This window comes from Phascolarctos cinereus, unplaced genomic scaffold (genome assembly GCF_003287225.1).
Source record: "Phascolarctos cinereus isolate Bilbo 61053 unplaced genomic scaffold, phaCin_HiC Scaffold_5;HRSCAF=322, whole genome shotgun sequence".
In the NCBI taxonomy this organism is placed as follows: domain Eukaryota; kingdom Metazoa; phylum Chordata; class Mammalia; order Diprotodontia; family Phascolarctidae; genus Phascolarctos; species Phascolarctos cinereus.
Genome location: NW_027555958.1, coordinates 339721997 through 339744894, shown reverse-complemented (window position 1 = coordinate 339744894; position 22898 = coordinate 339721997). Strand labels below are relative to the sequence as shown.

Here is a 22898-nt window from a genome sequence, read left to right as displayed (position 1 = left end):
ACTGGGAAAGAAATGTGATAAATAAAAAAGCATCAATTAATTTTTAAAAAGACAAATAGCTTCAAATTGTTTTTTTTTTTACTTCTTTCCACAAAGCAAAAGACTATAAGTCACTAGTTTACCAGCGGAAAAATGTTTAGTCTAGGCTAAAGGACATAGCTAGATGATACATTAAAACAAGGCAAAGCACATACACAAGGCACAGTTTGCAAATAATCGTTTCCAGAAAGATTAAAAAATAAACTTCACCTTCTCCTAAACACCTTAAACTTCAGAGTAGGCTTAGGCTTCAGACAATCACGGTTTCCATCAACCAGGAAACATGTCCTTCTAGCAATGACTGAAATCCTTTAATATGCCAATCAACCTGCTATCTAAGTGATGTGGGCATTGTTTCCAACAAAGCAGATCCCAAGCCCTCCATGCCTTCCCATTCTGTACAACTTCCACTCACGTCCTCCCTAAAAATCCAACACAGAGGATCCATACAATGTGCTAGAGGCCTTCCTTACTTTTTTCCTGACATTGCATGCACTAGCAATAAAGCATGTAGGCCATCAATTGGTTATTCCTAGCTAGGATGACTCCATCAAAATTTCCAGGAGCAACAGACATTTCCTTTCCCCTGCATTCTCGGAAGACGTGTACATATGGTACATAAAGTTCTGTGAGATCATTTTTTTAAAATGAGGACACAACCAAAACACATATAAAGAATAAATGGAAAGCAAAATGAAATAGCTTATAATTCAAATAATGGGATACATATGGGTTCTATGTGTGTATGTAGTCAAATCGATGCTACCTAAAGAGAAATGACTGAAGAGTTTGAAAAATGCAATTCATTAAGAATCTTACTCAAGCTCCAGAAGCAAAGAGAAATAAGCTGAATCCCAATTATAAGCATTTATCACATGAGGAAACAGATTTAGCTGAACTGGCTGGCTCAAGACCACAAACCTAGCCAATGGACACACTAGGACAAACAAGAATGTTCAATTCAGCTTTTGTGCCTGTTGTATTATAAAGAACACTGGACTTGGGAATCAGAAGCTCCAGGTTCACGACACAGCTCTATTCCTTTACTGGCCACATAACCCTGGACAAGTCACTTAATCTCTGTGAGCCCCAATTTCTTTATGTATAAAATAATAACACTTTCACTATCAATTTCACCGAGCTGTTGTAAGGAAAGCACTTAGGGCCTATAAAACACTATGTAAATATGAGCTATTATAATTACCCTCTCCCACACATACAGAAAAGGAATTTAAATTGTTTCTGAAAAATCTGGTTGTCCTTCAGAGTACAGATCTTGCCTCCTCTTCCTTCCATGAAAGTATTCTTCATGAAATTGTAGTCCTTCCCCTATAAAACATGACTTTTTTCTCTCTGGGAGAGAACCGTGGGTCACCTTACCTGATGTGAGCCGGCGTGGTACCACAACAACCACCTACCACATTAACCAAACCATCCAAAGCAAAACTCTGTAAACAGAAGCAGAAGATTGTAAAGAATTCACTCATCAATCCAACAGGCTCAAAAAAAGATCTCCACCTGCTGAGTTTCTAGGCAGAATACTCTAAAAAGGGTTCAAAGAAGAACTGTTGAAGTATTTAACTCTGGAAGGAAACACTAACACATATCCTTCCCATCTGATTTTGAAAGCAGAGGAAAGCCAGGGTTATTTGAAATCTGCTGCAGTACCAAAAAAAAAAAATTTGCAGTGAGAAATTATCCTGTCAGTCTATCCTAAGTTTTTTAAACCTACAGTGAGGAGGCTTAGACAGAATAAAAAATTCCTTAGGTAAAAACCATTTCTAACTCTACCAGGAAATCTCTTATTTAAATTCCTGGCATTTATTACAACAATGGATCTCAAATATTTTATCCTAATATCCCTGTCTGGGCTGCCTTCCCATATTAAGTTCTTTAAGAGGCAAAGACCACAATGAAGTGAAAAAAAGACACTTTCTCTTCATTATCTAATAGACTTCTTTAAGAAATGAGCTTAAGTATTACTCTGACTCATCAACACTTCGTAATTCAAGTTTTGTATTTGTTTGCTTTCAGCAAAGCTCCTTTTATAAATGCCTCTCCACAAGCAGAGATGAACATCTTCTCAGCACGACATTATGGATAGAAATCTGGGGTCCAAGAGACCTGCATTCAAATTCCACTCCCTCTGCCTCCACTCCATCCTGGCTGCATGGCTCTACACAAATCACCTAACCTCTCAGTATACCCCAAAAAGCCACATTTGCACCCACTAAAATACTTTAATGTAAACATCTAGCCTTCAGTCAGGGAGCAGGCCTTGGAGTCAGAAAGATCAATCAATCAATATTTATTAAGCACCACTATGTCCCACAGACAGTGCTAAGGCTGGGGATACAAAAGGAGGAAAAGAATACTCTGCCCTCAAGGAGGCTCAGCCTCAGGCCTGCGTAACCTCTCAGTACCTCGAAGCATCACAGTTTCCTTTTTTCTATCTCCAGAGCTAAGCAGATGGTACCACAAGTAGTAGCTGCTTAATAAATATTGGTTCAAATGGAAAAAGAAAATCCTTTCATTGAGAGGGGTCCTGGTATGATCCTAAAACTTGGGAAAATTAGTTTCTGTTTCTAGATCTGCCACTACCTAGCTATCAACATGCCAATGAACTTCTCTGGGCCTCAGTTTCTTCACCTGTAAATGAGGAAGTCTGACTAGATGCCCTCTAGAGTCCCTTCCAGCTCTAACAGTCTATGGCCCTTAAGATCCAAAAATTAAGGAAAAAGTCCAGACCTTTAGGTGCGTGGCAGTCATTTCAGGTGTTTCATCATACTCGCCAAAGGTATTGGGAAGACCTAGAGAAACATTTTCAAATTGAGTATTAGAATATACTTCATGAGACTGAAATATTCATATCCGCTGACTCAGGGACCTCACTACTAGGTATATGCTCTAAGGAGGTATTGATCAAAAAAAAGGTTCCATCTATACCAAAATATTTATAGCAACTTTTTGTAGTAGAAAAGCACTGGAAATTAATCAGATGCCTCTTGATTGGGAATAGTAGTTAACCAAAATATGTAGTATGACTATCACTGAATATTACTGTCTAATAAAAAACCCTGAATATGATGATTACAGAGAAGATGGTTACTATCATCATATTAGACATGATCATAATAATCATAGTAACTAAACTGATGCAAAGTGAAATAAGCTGAACCAGTAAAATAATATACACAATGACTATGACAATGGAAATAATAACTAAAACGGAGTACTATAAAAATGGTGGTCAAGTTTGGCTCTAAAGAGCTATGAATAGGGGCAGCTAGGTGGAGCAGTGCCTTGGAGACAGGAGGATCTGAGTTCAAATCCAGCCTCAGAAACTTGACACTTACTAGCTACGTAACCCTGGGCAAGTCACTTAACCCCACTGCCTACCAAAAAACAAAAAACAAGAAAAAGAGATATGAGAATGCTCCTCTTTCCTTTCTTTGAAGAGCTAGGGAATATATGTGTGGAATGCTATATACATATATACATATATATTGTATTGTTTTTCTCTTTTTCAATCCTTGTTACAGGAGATGGCTTTCTGAAAGGTGGTGGGGGATATATTGGGAAACACAGGTGATATAGAAATGAAAGATACAAATAATTTTTTTAAAAAACTACACATAAGCAACACATTACCACTGTAAAAGCTCTAAATGAGAAAATAAAAAAAATGTTGCCCTGACTACAACAGTAATTTTTTTTTTGGGGGGGGGAGAAGGGAACCCATAAGCATAAAAGTATACCATTAACATTTTTTAAAAATACAAAGATGTGTCACACAAAAAGTATTTTATTCCATGTTTTCATCCCAGGAAATGAAAAGTTCAAGGAAAGTCTAGAAAGAAAAAAAAAAGCTTCAAGCAGAAAGAAAGGCATTGGTCTCTTCTTCTCTCCCTCCCTGAAAATTATCCTTTCAAAATGACAGCTGTATTGTTCCACAGCTGCTTGGGGGGGAAATCACTATTTCTGTTTTGAACTAATGAGTATCTGGTATGCTGCAAATAAATAAAAACTCATTAGTTTTATTTCAATTAAATCTCCCCAAGCACGAATTTGGCCTCCAACTATCTGCTTCTAGGTGTCATTTGCTATTCTCTTCTGCAAACTTTGAGTTCTCTTACTCCTAGTAAGAAATAAAATGAAACTAAAAAAATCTGCATATTTATTAAAAATATCTAAGGACCAGCTGGGATTCCGAAACTTCATTTTTTTTCTTTAAATTCATCAGGCAGAACTTCCTACAAAATGAGAGAGTTGGACTGTATGACACTCCAACTCTAACATCCATTCTCTGAGTCTACAAAATAAACTTGTGCCCAAAAGGAATATCTATTAGCCAATTCTCAATTACTTAGGAACTGGTTACATGGTATGTAAATAATCCATACAAGGCACACTAACAAGTTATGGTGAGCCCCCAAAAATTAACAAGACAAAAACAAACCCTGAAACATGAGAAATAAACATAGTTTTATTTTTTTATAAAAGAAAAGAAAAAGTAGAGACTATTTTTCCATTAGCACACAGAAGGGTAGGCAAGGGTGACTTCTCTACTGCTGAGCTTTGTTTCTGGAAGCCATGCGCAATTTGGCAGCTTCAGGGTGATTTCTGATGTTTCTTCAACATAAAGATAGTCAATGGCTTAAGCTTCTTAAAAGGTACAACTGGACTAGACCCTGTAAATGACATTTCTAATCTCAAATCATCCCATCAGCCTCTTTGCTCCTCTATCTCTCATTAAACTATCTGTATGTACAGGTACCCGTTAAAATACACACCTGCATTGGGATAACAGAGGACATACGCTGTCGTACACTTGCCAATTGCTTCAATGAAAGGTCTCATTTCCTGGGCACCTAATGCACAGTTTAATCCAAGGCTGGTGGAAAACAAAATAAGAGATTACAGGCCTGCATTTCACATCAGAACATCATGTTTGCCTTAAATGAAGGTCTTGTCAGGTCCCTCCCCTATCCAAAAACCTTTGATGGTCCTGAACCACCCATTAAAAACAGTCTTACCTAGAATTCAAGGCCTTTCACCACCTGCCTCCAATCTACCTTTCCAGTCTAAAATAACACTCTCAACAGTTATTAAATAATTACATATACAAAGAGATATACCATGCATTAGGGAGATAAAGATGCAGATAAGACACAGCCCCTGCCCTCAAAGAGCTTAGAATCTACTAAGAGATAAAACACAAATACAGGGGCAGCTAGGTGGGTGGATAGAGCACCAGTCCTGGAGTCAGGAGGACCTCAGTTCAAATCCAGTCTCAGACACATAATACTTCCTAGCTGTGTGACTCTGGGCAAGTCACTTAACCCCAATTGCCTCACTTAAAAAAAAAAAGAAAAGAAAAGAAAAAAAACACAAATACAGATGTCATGTGACATTGCATATTATGATAAAGAGCAGTGGTGTCAAACTCAAATAAAAACAGGACCCAATAAACCACACATGAAGACCTCTGTGGGAACATATTGATTGACTCTGAAAAATCACATATTAATATTATCTATGTTTTATTATATTTTAAAATTTTTATTGTTAAATATTTCCCAATTTCATTTTTATTTGGTTTGGCCACATAGTAGTCCCATGTTTGACATCTCTGGTTAAGAGGATTACAGAAGAAAGCTCTATAAATGGACCAAGAGAACCCCAATAAAATGTAAATTCCTTAACAGCAAGATCTGTTTTATTTTTCTCTATATGTTAGCAGTGAATGAAGTAGGCACTTCATAAATGCTTATTGATTCCTGGAGGATGGGCATTTGGGCTGGGCTTTAATGACTAACAGGTATTCCTAAGCAGACAAAGACATTCCAGAAAAAGGCTGAGATCAGCCCAAGCTAAGGCAGCAGAGTGAAAGCACAATACGTGTTGTTTGGCTGGAACAAGGAGTGTGTGCAGGGACGTAAGACAAGAAAGGTAGTTCAGGAATGCAGAGAGCATACAGGAAATAAACCCAGAAAGGTAGAAGGTGCCATATTGAGGAGGGTCTTGAATGTCAAACAGATGACTCTGAATTAAACATTATTAGGATGGCAAAGGGGGAACCACTAAAAATTTTGAGCAGGGAAGTAATATCACTAGATCTTGGAATAGGAAAGATGATTTTAACAGTGAGTGGCACAAAAGATAGATAAGGGGCAATTAAACTGAAGACCAAAATGCGGGAGCCAATAGAACAGGAGGCAAATTGGTGTCACAGGCTACTGCAGGGTACAAATTAAAGGTCCAACCCAGGGCTCCAAGCTGCATCTAGAGGAAGGTGTTTAGTTCACATATTTCCCCAGCTGTCCCTTGCTGCTTGACCGAGGAAGAAAGCACGGCTCTCTTCTGGATGTCTTTCAGTTTTGTCCCAGCAAATGTAAGTTTTATCTCAGACTCCTCATTTCCATTCACATACTCCATCTTCTCATCCAAGCTGGCTACTCTCTGTTCCCTAATCCTGCCCTGCCCTCTCCTGGTTTCTCTGCCTTTTTCATGCACCCTCTCCCATGTCTAGAATGGCTTCTTCCCACATAGCTCTGGGTGTTATTAAAAAAAAAATCCTTTACTTAGTTCTAGGATCAGATACTTTCTCTTCTCCCTCCTCCAAACTCTCATTCCTCTGGAACTTTCCAAAGCACCCACCACATTTTAGCTTATGCTATAGTTATTTATGTACATCATTTGTCTCCCTGATGGATTGTAAATTCCTTAGGGACAGACACTGGGTTTCTCATTTTATCTTTTTCCTTCAAGCTATATATTCATCATAAGTAATAATGATGAAGAAATAGCAAAGTACAAGGAAGGAGCTAGCACCTTAATTCAAGTGATTCTTTCATTAAAAAAGCATTGCGGTCCGTTGTCTTAAACTTGGAATCAGGAAAGATCTGGGTTTGAATCTCAGCTCAGACGCTTACTGTGTGACAACAAGCAATCCCCTTAATCTCTCTAAGCCTTAGTTTCTTCATTTATAAGACAGAGAGGAGTTTGCTGAATTGCTTCTTTTCTTTCTTTCTTAATTTTTCTTCCAAGGATCAGCTTGATGGGGAGTGGAGGGAGGGAAAGATATATTCAGAAATGAATATGACGTAACAAAGAAAGGCAAGCTTTGTTTCCCTCCCGTCCAGCCTCTTAGGATTGTGCTGTCTTCTCCCATTAGAATGTAAGCTCTCCAAAGGGAGGGACTGTCTTGTAATTGTATCCTCAGCAATTAGCTGTGCCATTGCCTGGTACAGAGTAAGCACTTAATAAATCAACAAAGATGACTTTGTTTTTTAAAATGGAGAAAGGCATGGTAATTTTGAGTAGGATGCAAAACATTACCAGCCAAGAATTGCATAAGTGAAGCAACATAAATGATGTCATCAGAGAGATGTGTGACTGGAAAGGGGGGACCAGACATGAAGTATAACCTAGGAATAACTGACACACACTCCAGTGCTCCACGGGTACCCACTGTTAGAAGGCCTCAAGGAATTGAGTAGGGTAAACTTGCTTGTCCTTCCTTCTTAAAGAGGACCATGACATCAAGAAGGTGATGTCACGACTTGCAAGTGAACTGAATGGAAGTGAAGGAAGGCCATGAAAAGTTGAGGAATTAGAAAAAAACACGGTCAAAAGTCACACAGAATGAGAAGGCACAGATGGGTTGTGATCTGCACCCTTCACGGAAGTATCCATGGCAAAGAAGTCAGATACATCTGTGCTCTGAAATAAGTCTATCACAGAGAAGCCTTTGGGGAGTGTAGAGGGAGGGGAGACAAAATCAGAAAAGCTCAGCACAGATTTCCACGGCCCCTAAAAAAACCACACCCAGCCACCTACTAGAGTGAAAAAAAGAAAAGCAAGCTGGAACAGACCCAAGAGACAGCAAAGTAAAAAGGAGAAAATGAGACTGCAGCATTTACATAACAAGGTTTGCAAAGCTCATGACATATGTTAATCTCATTTCATTCTCACCAGAAAATGAGTAAGAAGGTAGGCGGTAAAGCCAAGAAAGGGTCACAGTAAGTGACCCTTTACTTATTTACACAGTAAATATCTGAGACAGGATGTGAACACACATCATCCTGGCTCCAAATCCACCCTTCTGTCTACTGAGCCACTCAGTTATCTGAAAAATAGGGAGGTGATCCCCTCTTGCTGACCAGTCAGCCAGTCGGTCAGTCGGTCAGTCAATAAACATTTGTTAAGGACCCGCTAGGCACAGCACTAAGCACAGAAGATACAAAGAAAAATAAAAGACGGTCGGTCCTGGCCCTCAGGTAGCTCCCAATCTAATGGAGAAGACAACAAACAAGTATATTAAAAAAAGCTTTATATCAGGTATGCAGGAAATAATGAAGAGAAGGAAGGCACTAAAATGTCAAGTGGAGCTGGTTGGGAAAGTCTTCCCAAAGATAGGATTTTAGTTGGAGCTTGAAGGAGCCAGAGGAGGGAGAGCGTTCCAGGCAAGGGGGACACAACCAGAGAAAATGCCTGCAGCAGAGAGCTGGGGGTGTCTTGTGTCACTGAATCAAAGAGTACATGTTGGGGAGTAAAATGTAAGCAGGCTGCAAAGGCAGGAGGAGGCTAGGGGATGAAGCGTTCTGAACATCAAAAAGAGGATTTTACATTTGATCCTGGAACCAACAAGAAGTCACCGGACTTTAGGGATAGAGGGGGGTCATTCATGGACCCGGGCTTTAGGAAAATCACTTTGACAGCTGAATAGAGGACAGATTAGAATAGGAAAGAGATCTGAAGCAGGCAGACCCATCAGCAGGAGATTACAATGGTCCAGGTGTGAGGTGGTAAGGACCTGCACCAGGTGGCAGTGTCAGGAGAAAAAAACATGAGAAATGCTCTCTTCCCTGGCCTAAATACGCTCTCTTCAAAAAGCAGCTGGTTTGCAAAAATTTCAATTCGATAAATATCAAGTGTGGAAACTATCTGTTATCTACAATGGATCCATGGGAAAGAGAAGGGGAGGGATATTGGGGAAACCGATGACGTAAAAAACAAGACACCAATAAAAACCTAAGGCATACACTAAACACGTAAGGCACTCAGTAGGTGCTAGGAATAAAGACAATGATGAATAACAGTCTCTTCCCCCTGAACAAGGAAAACTCAGTGAAAAAAAGACTATTCTCTCACCATAGTGGTTCTGCATGGGTCACGCTAATGACAAACGCCTCTCCCGTCTGTCCAGAAAGAGTTCGTCCGCTCTTATCCACAATAGTCCCTGAAACCTGGATTTTAAAAAGCAGGGTCAAATTTCAAACTACAAATACAACATGTCATGAGCATACCCTCTGCATTTGTTTCAATAAAAGGATAAGATCCCTGGAACTCAAAGAAAATACTTCTCTGCTAAGGGTAGCCTTAAAATATACCATAAAAGAAGGACTGTGACCCTACTTTTCCCTCTTCCTCCACTCCAGTTTCTGTCATAAAACCTCACTGCTTTAGGGACAAAAGATTCACCATTTGTCAAACTAGAGGGAAGAGGGCCCAAACCAGACATAGACACAGGTCCCACGAGATGAAGTCTTTCCATCCCCACACCTGCCCTCAATTCAAAAAGAACATATCTTCTGAGAAATAAGCTTTTTAACTTACAAAGATAGGTCGGTAATCATAACTGTCTTCAAAGAGTTTCTGGACTGCAAACAAGGCTGCCTATAGGAAAACAAGAGATTTTCGAGCTTCATTTCAAGGGCAAGTTAATCTAGACAATAGCAGAGAAAGTAGTTTCTGATTCTAAAAGCCTCAACTCTTTTTTTATATTACTTCCTATGTGTGATGGATTGTAAGTCCTCTGAGGGCAGAGATGGAACACATCTTTAACATCTTAAGTTAACCATCTTGATCAACTATGAATGACTTGGCTATTCTCAGCAATACATGATCCAAGACAACTCTGAAGGACTTATGATGAAAAATGCTATCCATCTCCAGAAAAAGAGCTGATGGACCCTGAATACAGATTGAAGCATACTTTTTTTTACTTTACTTTTATTGGGGGTTTTTTTGGTCTGTTGTTTTTTTTTACAACATGACTAATATGGAAATATGTTTTGCAAGACTACACACGTATAACCTATATCAAGTTGCTTGCCTTCTTAATGAGGGGGGTGAGGAGGGAGAGGAAGAATATAGAACTCTAAATTTTAAAAATGAATGCTAGAGGCAGCTAGGTGGCGCAGTGGATAGAGCACCGGACTTGGATTCAGGAGCACCTGAGTTCGAATCCAGCCTCAGACACATAACACTTACTAGCTGTGTGACCCTGGGCAAGTCACTTAATCCCACTGCCTATCTTTAAAAAAAAAATGAATGCTAAAATTTGTTTTTCCAAATTGCATTTCCAAATGTAATTGTGGGAAAATAAAATACTAAATTTTAAAAAATAAAGTTAACCATCTTGGAGATGATCCACATATGGGAAATGGACCAACCACAAGAAACTAATGAACATTTGGAGAACAGTGTTCCATGTCTATCCATTTCCTACTAAAACAAGGTAAAAGTGAGAAAAACCTGGGAAACTGGGATGTCATCTCCTCTTGCTGTCCATAAGAAAACATAACCCTTTCTTCCCTGGGCTGCATGCTGCTATCTTCAGAAAGCAGCTAGTTTACATACAGTTCAATTCAATAAACTTTTTTAAGTGCATGCTATATGTTAAGGCACTGTCCTAGGTATACGGGGAGAATTCAAGAGTGCCAGTGTTCAGTTACATTGAGTGCAAAAATTGTAACGCCACAAAAGAATGCATATTTTGGGTTTCAGGGAGAAGGAGGCGGAGAGGGGAAGAGTGACAATATTTCACCAAAAATTCAGGGAAGCAATATTTATCAAGCATCCCTTGGTACCCAGCATGGTACTAGTCATACAGGGATTTGTAGAGTATCAATCGGTCTCTGTCCTCAGGGAGATACAGAAAACCGTAACTAATATGACTGCCAACATAATTAGAGACAATTATAACTTTTACATATTGCAAATTTATTTCAAACATCTCAAGCATGACCACTGTGGATATTAAAACAAAATAAATGCTGGGTGAAATTTCACCCCCAGAAAGATCACCTCCTCTCGAAAATCTAAAAAAAAGCTCTTCTTTTTCCCCCACCCACAGACACCTCACACACATACAAACATATCTACAAAACTAGTCATTCTGCTTTCTGTATCTCTATATAATGCATACATAGGACTAGTGATGTAGAGCTGGAAGGGACCATCCCAGAGGCAATCTACCCTAGCCCCATCATTTTACAAATGAAGAAACTGAGGCCCAAGGGAATTAAGTGACTTACCTAAAGTGACCCAGGTTGTAAAGATAATATGTAAGGTCTGAAGCCAGATGTCCTGACTCCAGAGCATATATTCCTTTCCACAGTACCACACAGCTTCCATGGGACAAGATTCAAAAAATTACTGTGATGGGGGCAGGTAGGTGGTGCAGTGGATAAAGCTCTGGCCTTGGAGTCAGAAGGACCTGAGTTCAAATCTGGCCTCAGACACTTGATACTTACTAGCTGTGTGACCCTGGTCAAGTCACTTAACCCGCAACTGCCTCACCAAAAAGCAAAAAAACAAAAAAATTACTGTAATCTCTGAAGGCAGGAATAGGGGCACAGCATTTGGATCAAGGGAGGGAATACCTGCTCCTGCTATACTCTGAACTCACAATCTGGCCACATCTGGAGAGACCCACTTCTGGGTATATTTCCAGGTGTTCAACCACAGAACCACAAGCTGTCTCAAAGAGCTCATGCAGAGCCTAAGTAACTATCAAATACGCTACATATATCATGCAAGAGGTTGAATCTGATGACTTCTAAGGCCCCTTCCAATGTTAAAATTTTATGATTTAAGTTCTATTTCCACAGAACTTAGGATACATGTCTGCATGGAAAGATACTATGACCGGCATATGTCACACCGCAATTCAATACACAACTTCAAAATGGAATAAAATCTCTCAGTCATCACATTTGTAGAACACATGGCTTTGAAGTGCATCCTATCAACTGAGCCTTATCATAACCCCAGTGAGGTAGGCAGGGAAAGCATTATTTCCTCCTATATTTACGGGTAAGGAAACAGAGGCTCACACTCACTTGTCCAAGGTTTCACAATTAGTTTATTAAGTGACCAGGACTAGAACCCAAATGTCTTCTGACTTCTCCTAATTTAATGCTTTTTCCACTATATTACCTCAAGCAAAAAAAAAAAAAAAGAAAAAATTTCAAATATTATTAACAGCAGTACTTTTTTTGTGGTAATAAAAAAGAAAACCAGAAACAAAGGAGGTGGCCACAATTGGGGAACAACTGAACATACTATGGAATATGAATGTAATAGAATCTGTGTTGTTGTTCAAGTTGCGTCCGACTATACTGTCCGTGGGGGTTTTTTTGGCAAAGATGCTAGAATGGTTTGCCATTTCCTTCTCCAGTGGATTAAAGCAAACAGAGGCTAAGTGACTTGCCCAAGGTCACATAGCTAGGACACGTCTGAGGTCAAACTTGAACTCAGGTCTTCCTGACTCCAGGACCAGTGCTCTATCCACTGAGCCACCTTGCTCCCTATGTAACAGAGTATTACAGACTAAAAGAAAAAAATGGATATAAGAAATTCAAAGAATCATAGGAAAACTTCTAATGAATTGATGATGGAATTTAAGCAAAACCAGGAGAAAAATAAACATAATGACTAAAATAATGAAAAAAGAAAACAACACTAAGGAGAGGCCAAATTTTAATTTTAAGGACCATTCTTGGTCCCAAAAAACAGACAATGAAGCATGGATTTGGTGCCAGAGAAATTGGGTTCAAATACTACCTCTATCACTATGGGTGTGACTTTGAACAAAGGGGGTTGGCCTATAGAGCAGCTACAAACCTAGGATTCCATGACCCTCCTCCCCTTCAGAAGAGAGGTGGTGAACCAGGGACAAAGCGCACAACACATACTGTACACAACACCCACAATCTATCCAGAGCGTACACTGTGCACAGAGTCAAACTCAGGATCCGTTGCACCTTCAAATCCACAGTGACTGGGTCATAGATACTTAGACCATGTTGTTACTCATCTTAGAAATGCTTATTCATCTTTCTTAGCTTTTTTCTGTTGTTGTTGAAAGGGATGGTCAAAGCAGAAAGTTGAGGTGCACATACAGAAATGAAATAAGTATAAAAAAGACATCAATAAAACTTGTTTAAAACTTAATTCCTAAGGTTTTCAATATTTCCTCAAAATCTTTACTTTTATCTGTCTTAACAGCTTCGTTATATTACTGTACCAAAATGTGTTTAAACATTACATTTTGGTTGCTTCCAATTATCCAAAGTTACAAACAATACTTTTGTGAATATCTTTGTAGAGTTGGGACTTTTTTTGGCTTTTTGGTGAGCAATTAGGGTTAAATGACTTGCCCAGGGTCACACAGTTAATAAGTGTCAAGTTTCTAAGGCTACATTTGAATTCCTGACTCCAAGGCTAGAGCTCTATCCTAGCTGCTCCCAAGGTTTGTTTGTGTTTTTTTAATATATTACTTTCATGGTATATGTTCAACAATAGATGTAACTATGACAATATTCTGACTGGATCTATGATTTCATCATCTGAGGAAGCTCCCCATGAAAAAATTTCCCTATGAATGTAGACTGGCATCTTATTTGTATCTTATAGTCTTAAGAGAGCTCCTTGGGAGACTTGCCCATAGGCATACAGCTACCATATGTCAGAGACAGACCTTGAACCCATCCTCCAAAATCAAGGCTAGCTCTCTATCCATTGTGCCACACTGCCTCTCAAGCATGAGTGAATAAGAATGAATGGACCAGAGAAAACTGATGAAAACAGAGAGCAAATGAAAAATTGTTATGTCACTTTATGGGATAAATTTCATTTATTTAAATGTAAAAAGTTGCAAAGCAAGTTTAATTGATGATAACAAAGTTCAATATTGTTTAAAATAAATCATTTTTTAAAATTAGCTGGTTTTTTGAAAAGGTATGAGAGCCGTAAGAAAACATAACATATCAATGTCAACTTTCAAAGCTGACAAAACAAAGAATGCTTATTCACTTTACGGACTGAGTGCTTTATAAAAACCATTCCCTTACTGTGATCCTACAATACATTTGTTGTTAGTAGCTATCTCCTTGACCAAAAGAAATGAATGTAATGCAACTAAAATGATAACTAAGTTAATGAGAAGATAGATAGGAAGCAAACTACAAATAAAAGGAAAAAGAAATAAAAAGGACTTCCCACAAAAAGTATCCTAGTAATACACCTCTTTCAGAAAAAGGGAGATAAACCTGGACTGAAAACTATTTGACCCCTTTGACGAAAAAAGCTACATTACTTTGATAGATTTGTGATTTCCATGTGATGGGTTCACCTCCACTAGTTCAACCTATGTTTTATCATGTTTATACTCTAAAATTTAAGGAGAAATTGTTTTGGGGGAAATTTGTTTTCTGGTCTCTATTACATATTTATGATAATAATGTTTTACATATTTATTACATATTTATGATAATATTTTACAGAGAATGAAAACAAGGATGGTGCTTAACTCATTAAGGGGTATGAGTGCCTTCTTACTAAATTGAGAGGGTCTTTTCTCCTTCCTGCCACCAAATTTTCCTTCCTAAACTCACCTTAGCATTGGCAGTATCGAAAATAGTTTCTACCAATAAGATGTCAACTCCACCATCTAGAAGTCCTCTGGCTTGTTCTTGGTAAGCTTCAACTAGTTCATCAAAGGCTGAAAAATAGAAACCAAACAAAGTACATCAGTCAACAAATATTTACTGAATACCCACCACGTGGAGAGTCCTGTACATCTAGTCTATCTCAGAAAAAAAAAAAAAACTTCCGCATGAGTGAACCACGTATTTAAATTGCAGAGTTCAAGGGCATCACTGCTCTTTGCAATTCATAGGTATGAGACAGTGCAGAGACTTGTGATCCACTTGTGCAAACACAGAAAAACAAACATAGGGTCCCCTGCACAATCATTAGATGTGCAGGAGACAATGACTAGCATTTGGGGCTTGCTCTTCTGGCTACAAAACAGATTTTCTGCTTCATGTAAGAGATAGTTTTTAATAAATCAAGTAAGACCTGAGTATATAGGTAAAGCATAAGTACAATAGAAGTCTGCCAAATGGATTTATAGATAATATTGGTTGATGTGTCTTCTGAAACTTAACAGCTACATGCAATGAAAAGTTCTATATGCCACAGAGAAACATAAAACAAGCAATATCACAAGGGTGCTAAGTTTGATCCCTTTAAATGTTCAGTCACTCATATGAGTCTGATTCCTTAGAAGTTTCCTGTAAAACTGGAAAGAGCCTAATGTAACAGAAACCCCAATAAACTGGGCCTGAGAAGAACTGGGTTTGAATCTTGGCTCTGACCCTGACCATGTGACTTAATTAAGCCATTTAACTCCTCTTAGTCTCAGCTTCCTTTTACCTAACAGGATTACTGTAAGGAAAGCACTTTGTAAATACGAGCAAACTAATAATATTAATAAGTGGAGCTGTAGGGGATCAAGAGTCTGAACATTTCTTTTGTCTTATTTGCTACATCCAAAGATTCTCCTTCTGCTTTTCATTCTGACAAGATAAGTGTTTATTAAAACAAATCAATGATGAATGAATTCTATCAGCCAGATCCTAGGTGGTGCAGTGGACAGACCACCAGACCTAGAGTTGGGAAGACTCATCTTCCTGAGTTCAGATCTGGCCTCAGACACTTATCAGCTGTGTGACCCCGGGCAAGTTATTTAACCCTGTTTGCCTCAGTTCCCTCATCTGTAAAAGGAGCTGGAGGAGGAAATGGTGAACCACGCCAGTACCTTTGCCAAGAAAACCCCAAATGTGGTCATGAACAGTCACACACAACTAAACAACTAACCAACAACAAAGATTTAGGCCTCCAAGTCTTTCTCCTAAGACAGTCCTGTTGCAATGACATTTTTTCCCAAGATGGCCTAGTAACAGGTAATCTCCCATATCACATCATTCTGGGAGGTACCAAGTGCCTTCATCTCACCAGTTACCTGGTGATCCCAGTCCTAGTTTGGATGGTTTTGTTTGTTTGTTTGGTTGTTAGTTTCTCTGGGTGGTTGGTTGGTTTTCTGGAGACAAGGCTCCCTACCCTGCCCAGCCTGAAGTATGGCAGCTGCTCACTGGTCCAGTTCTACAAGTGAGAGAAACAGGAGCTTTGATCTGCTCCATTTCTCACCTGAACCATCCTGCCCTCTCTTCAGGTGCCCAGTGGTCCCCCTACTCACACAAGCTCACCATATCAGTGCCACATTTAAAATAAATACCCTATCAGCTTAGCCCTAATGAAACTCAGGACATCCAAGTTCAAGAGAAATGCCAGCCTCAGTATTCCTCGTGGCAGGAATTACAGTTGTCTGTCACTATGTCCAGTTGGATATTATAATAAATAGAGAAAGGAACTGGGGAAATACAAATCCTAAATCCTGACCCTATATCCTACTCCCTCCTCCAGTGCTCAGCCCCAAACTGCAAAGAAATTTTCTCAAGGTCTGACCCACAAACCAAACGTGAAGAGGTACACATATCTGCCGCCCTGCTCAAAAATAAACTGTTACACTTCCCTTTACTCTCTATCTCACTTTCTTTTAAAAACAATAAGAATATGAATGTTCTTTTACATCCCCTAGAATAATAAGAATGTTCTTCTACATCCCTTACCTTTGGATGTCCCTCAAACAACCTGTTCAAATTCTCTACAACTTTTAAAAATTGCCTTTGCTCATCTGGAAAAATGATTCAAGCCGGATTTAAGATCCCCACAGGCTGACACCTCTACGAATAAATCACTGAACTGCCAAAAAGGAAAGGCTAGGTAAGACCAGAGGTATGCTAGCAGACTGCTGGGAGAGACTCTGAAATGCCTACCTGTCCTAACCATGTAACCTGCTCTAGTCATCTCTCTTCCTCGGGAAGCCCTGTAAATCTTAATCAAACGCATGAAAAATGAATTTACCCAAAACAGTAAGAAGAGCTATTAACTCTTCAATCAACCTCAAAATCAACTTGAGTGGGTAAGACAAGAATTGATTCAAAGAAACCAAGTCTTTCACAGGGTCAAAAAAAAATCAGCCTTATAGGTACAAGATGGGGGAAGCATCTTGGTAGATAGTGGTGTGTCTGAAGAGGATCTCAGGGTTTTTACAGCATGCAAGCTCAATTAATCTAAGGGAAGGGTGGGCGATAGACAAATAGTTTTAATAATATTTTCCCCAATATCGATAATAAACTTCCTTAGGTTATAGAAGACTCATCCCTATGGCGGAGGCACCCACACGCAGTTCAGTGACAAGTTTGTTGGTCTGGGAAAGCCTTTGGGTGGCAGACAGTCTTTAAACCCATAATTTGAGTCTTGCCAACTCAAAAATCAATAATTCTATTTGTGGATCATTTTTCTTCTTTGCTTGTTCCTCTGTCATTTTCCCTGCCTTTATGGAAAGGTAGGCAAAAAACAGAGAATATAGCCTGCTTTAAAGGTGATTTTCCTTCCTGTTAGCAACTACAGGCATAAAGGTTTGAAGGAGGGACTAGCTTAATTAAGATTTCAACGTCATCCACATATGTTTTAAAGTAAAATATCTCTACTCTCTTGGGTGACCCAGAGTTTACAATTAAATCTTCTTTTATCAGAGAGTTATAAAGGTCTTGCAAAATTCAGTTCTAACAAAAAAATCCAAAAAGTAACCTAGTTAAAGCAGGCTCCATTTATTAAAAACCTGCCAGGACAAAAGTAGGACGGAGTGAAGGGTCAGTCCTGTACTAGAAACCCTTTGTAACTGTTTGTGTTTATGTAACACCTTAAGGTTTATAAATGGTCAGCTAGGTGGCACAGTGGACAGAATGCCAGGCCTGGGCTTAGGAAGGCTCATCTTCCTGAGTTCAAATCTGGCTTCAGACACTTACTAGCTGTGTGACCCCAGGCAAGTCACTTAATCCTGTGTGCCTCAGTTTCCTCATCTGTAAATTGAGCTGAAGAAGGAAATGACAAACCACTGCTGTATCTTTGCCAAGAAAATCTCAAATGGGTTCACAAAGAGTAAGACACAACTGAAACAACTCAACAAGATTTATAAATATATATTATGTCATTTAATGTGTACCACAATAAAGTAAAAAAAAAGTATTATATCCATTTTATGAATAAGAAAACTGAGACTTGAGAGAGGTTAAGTGACCTGCCCAGGATTACTTAGCCATATGGAAGGGCTAACAAATCTTTAACTGCTACAATGCTTTCTGTACTTATTTGGCCCATGTAGTTCTACACTTCTTTATAATTATGCATATAAGGATATACTATTGCTTCTTAGAACACTGTCAATATTAGCAATATTTTTCCTCACTCTAGAGAATGTAAGTAAATTAATATTGTTTGCTATGGACACGAATGTGTCCATTTATATGTAAGTAAGGGAAGGTGTCATAGTAGATAAAGAGCCAGACTTGGAGTGAAGAAGATCTGGGTTCAAGTCTCACCTTTGACATATATTGGCTGGGGGACCCTGCACAAATCGCTTAACCTCTCAGTGTTCAAGGGAATCATCTAAGATTATAAAGATGCAGAAAAAGATATGTCATGCTTTGGTAAAGGGAGCTTCCTCATCTGAGAGTTCCCTTTACCAATGAAATAACAGATCTAATACCTATCCACTATACATATCAGTAAAATCTTTCTGCCTTGTTAGAATCATGTATGTGGAAATTTTATTTTTCCTCCTTCATAAAGTCAAAGTTAACATTTCAAAAGTAGAATCCCAATGGAAAAACCCCTAAGCACCTCTGTAAAGGCTTTCGACTCCTCCTCCCACCAGGGAACAATCCAAGGACATTCTCCAGGTACCTGCCAGATAATTGGCATGTATCCTGTAAGTGTTAATTACTCCTCACTTTTTTGCTTTCATTCTTAAAACCAGCTCTGGTCTCTCCTTTTCCCCCAAATATCTTCACAGATAAAGGACTCATGTGGTCCCAGATGGCCTCACTGTACCTAGTATCATAGACAAGATTCTCCACACATCCCTCTTTTTAGTTAACAATGGGTAAACCAAGGTAAACTTCATCATTATCATCCTTTCAACCAATCACTGTGCTCAAAGATCTGAAAGTGTAATTCTGGACGTGCTGAATAACAGAGTGGACACATTCTACTCTACCAATCACCATCCTGGAACCTCCCAAAAAAAAGGAGGAGGCATATCTTAGAAGCATCAGAAACAGGATCTTTCCTATATAATAAGGTAAGGGTGGAAAACCATCTTTGGAGCTACCACAACACAAACCCCATCTGTACCTGGATTGGGAGTTCCAAAGTACCCCACTCCTGCCTCCAGCCTGCTATGAAGAATATCCTTTAATAAATCTACTTTAGCATGTAATCTTGTTCATGGGTTTCCTTTTCCCTTCCCTAGTGTGGACACTTAGGTTACTAAGTCACTCATTTTGAGAGGCATTTGCCAAAAAAAGGACTTGAAATGGGTAGGATAAATTGAACAAGTCTCTTCCTTCTTAAATTCCTCAAACTCAAGGAGCTGGCATTATAAATATTGCAGTCAGTGGTTCTAATTTAAGCTAATAAGCATCAGACCTGGGACTACACTCAGGTCCTCTGACCCTAGGTCCAGCTCCTTATTTACCCTTAAAAATGACGTGATGGCCTAGTAGGTCTTAAACTAGCTGTCTGGTTGTTGTTCAGTCATTTCAGGCGTGTCTGACTCTTTGTGCCCCTGTTTGGGATTTTCTTGGCAAAGCTACTGGAGTGGTTTGCCATTTCCTTCTCCAACTCATTTTACAAATGAGGGAGTGAGGCCAAGAGAGTTCAGTGACTTGCAGGGTCACACAGCTAGTAAGTGTCTGAGGCCAGATTTGATTCCAGGAAATGGAGTCTTCCTGACTCCAGGCCAACTCTTTATCCACTGCACCAACTAACTGACCATAGCTAACACTTATTAAGCCCAAAAGAAAAGGCACCTCGACTCTCATTTCTTTGCAAATGTTTAAGACTATGGGTGTGCAATACTACATATAATGTCATAGTTTTTTGATAAGTTGATTAATTTTGCTGAACTGTTGATTTTTCCTCTGTTTTATTCTTTTTCATAACGGATGAGTCTCTGGAAGGCAGAGAGAAGAGTAATACATTGGGAAATAAAGGTGATTTAAAAGCAAAAGTCATTATCAAAAATGTACTTTTTAGTCTCTCTTTTTTTTTTTAATCTTTAGGCAGTTGAGGTTAACTGACTTGCCCAGGGTCACATAGCTGGTAAGTGTCAAGTGTTTGGTCTGAGGTCGGATTTGAACTCAGGTCTTCCTGACTTCAGGGCCAGTGCTCTATCCACTGCGCCACTTAGCTGCCCCCAAAAATGCACTTTTAAAAAGCATTAAGCCTTATAATATATGGTATCTAGATGGACAGAGCAAACAAAAGGCATAGTTCCAGCCCTCAAGAATCTTAAGCTTTCATGGGACAAGTAATACAAACACTTATACACATAAAAGACTTTAGAACACAAGTAGTTAACTCCAACTACCCAAAGCAGGTTCACTCCTGGCCTTCCCCTTTTTCTATCTTACATTAGTAATAACAACTGGAAAGATGTCAATTTCTTCAGGGCAAAGGAATTACAAAGACAAATAACATGCCAAATGAACAGACTAAGATCCAATTACTATCCCAAGACTGGCCTCAGATGATGAGAAAATTAAAACTAATGGGGGTAGGGAGAAGGTGGCAAAGAACACACAAAAGAATTATACTCTACGCCTTTGGAAACGGGCCTAAAGATGTTCTTGGCATTAAAAAGGTGAGTACAATTGTATCTGTCATTTCGGATTAGCACAATCTGGACAGAGACAAGAAGAAAAAGGGCACAAAAAGAGAAAGAAAATAAGTCTCATTTTCGGGGGCTTTGAAAGGTTCTGTAGCCTTCAGAGAGAGGTAATCATAACATCAGCACAATCCAAAAAGCAAGCTAAACCAGAAAAAAAATACTCACTAACATTTCTGTAATCCGGTCTCTCCACAGAAGGGGACACAGAGAGGGTCTTATTGGTGGGACCCATGGACCCTGCTACAAACCTCCTAATCCCTTTGAAAACAGAAAAAAAAAAAAGATGAATTTTCAAGGTATTCAATCACTCTGTGGAATTGCAATCACCTGGCTACAAGTTAATAAAACTTTACACCAGTCAGAATAACCCTATTCTATCACCACTGTTGGGCTATTGTCTGGTCATCATATAATCATAAAGAATCCTTGTTGACTTTAAACTAAATAGTATTCTTTTTTAAATTTTCATTTATTTTATTTTTAAATTACGGGATAAAACAAGCATTTCCATAACATTTAGTATAATAAAAATAGTGCTTTCATCTAATCAATCAACATTTATTAAGCACTTAGTACATGCCAGATACTTGAAATCCTTCCTCATCTTCAATCAATCAATCAACACTTATTAAACACCTAACTGTGCTAAGCACAGAGGATGCCAAAGGACGCAAAAGCCAGTCCCTGCCCTCAAGGAGCTTACCAACAAATGGTGAGTACACCTAATAATCATTTCTGAATAACAATTATCTCAGAAACTTGTAGGAAATCAGGAATCAATGAATGAAAAAGGATTTAACAGATTCACATTCGCTTGAATAATCCTTTCATTTGAAGGCATCTTTTGATTCTTCTGTGTGCAACATATTCTGATAGTTTTTTTGATATTTAGAGCATAAGAATCATTTCATTTCATTTCCCCCTAAACAGAAGTCAAAAGTGTCACATAATTAATCACTTTTTACTGATATTAACCATTCATTAACCTATTTAATAAGCCACAGATTTTTGACATTTTGGAAAAAAACAATAACAACAACAACAACCTGTGTTGCCTTTATCTTTTCTAAAATTGAATTACACAATGCATACAAAGGAGGGAAAAAAATCTCATTTCCCTCTCCTGCAGTTGGATCCATATCCAGAAGACCTGTGTATGTTCGGGCAACCTGCTATATGTTACCATGAACTTTAGCATTATCTTTCTAAAACAGAGTTCCCCCATAAACTGCCTCGGCTTTCATTAGTATGCTATGCATATAAACACCAGACATTCCTCCTTTAAAAGCTCTCTTATGGCAGCAATATAACAAATCCGGAGGCTCCACCTGGCATCACCTTTTTTTTTCTCTATTTTTTTCCAACCCCCCCCCCCACTTCAAGCTGCTACCTAAATGCATTGGTGGCTGGCAGGGGGTTGCTTGGAGGCACCTCTTCCTGAGTACCAGCACTGCAGTATCTGATTACACACGTCTACATGCAGTGCAGAGCCTTCAAGGACATCTAGCCATACAATGTAAAGGATATCAAAATCATAGCCTCTCTTTATCCAGCCAAGCAAATTACTTTGCAGAGAGGGAGAGGGAGGAGGGAGAAGGGAGATAAGGAGGGATAACACCAGAAAACTGCCAAATAAAACACTCTAATGATAATCTAAATGAGAAGCTGCCATTTTGTCAGTCTGATAATGCCCTTCCAGAAAAGGGAAGGAAAAAAAACCACTCAGTCCTAAATACATACAGAAGCCAAGGCCCTCATCATAGAGTTAACATGTAATAGGACTGCAGATGCCAGTTCAAAGTATCACAGAGTTAAAATGAACAGAAGATAACCAGCTTACAGTTTAGTAAACAGAAGGAAGACAAAGGGTCCTCTTAGGAGCAAAGGAGGGAGAGGGGATGGAGAGACAGAGAATGAGAAAGAGTCC

General features: G+C 38.9%; 1 protein-coding gene across 1 annotated transcript in view; it reads right to left on the bottom strand.

The window, feature by feature from the left end:
• Window positions 1-22898, bottom strand: part of MTR (5-methyltetrahydrofolate-homocysteine methyltransferase) — a 135548-nt gene that overhangs the window by 81885 nt on the left and 30765 nt on the right. Inside the window, 7 exon segments of the mRNA XM_021000424.2 lie at window positions 1420-1487; window positions 2788-2849; window positions 4833-4933; window positions 9196-9290; window positions 9661-9720; window positions 14727-14833; window positions 21137-21229. Of these exon segments, the coding sequence (XP_020856083.1) occupies window positions 1420-1487; window positions 2788-2849; window positions 4833-4933; window positions 9196-9290; window positions 9661-9720; window positions 14727-14833; window positions 21137-21229 (586 nt within the window).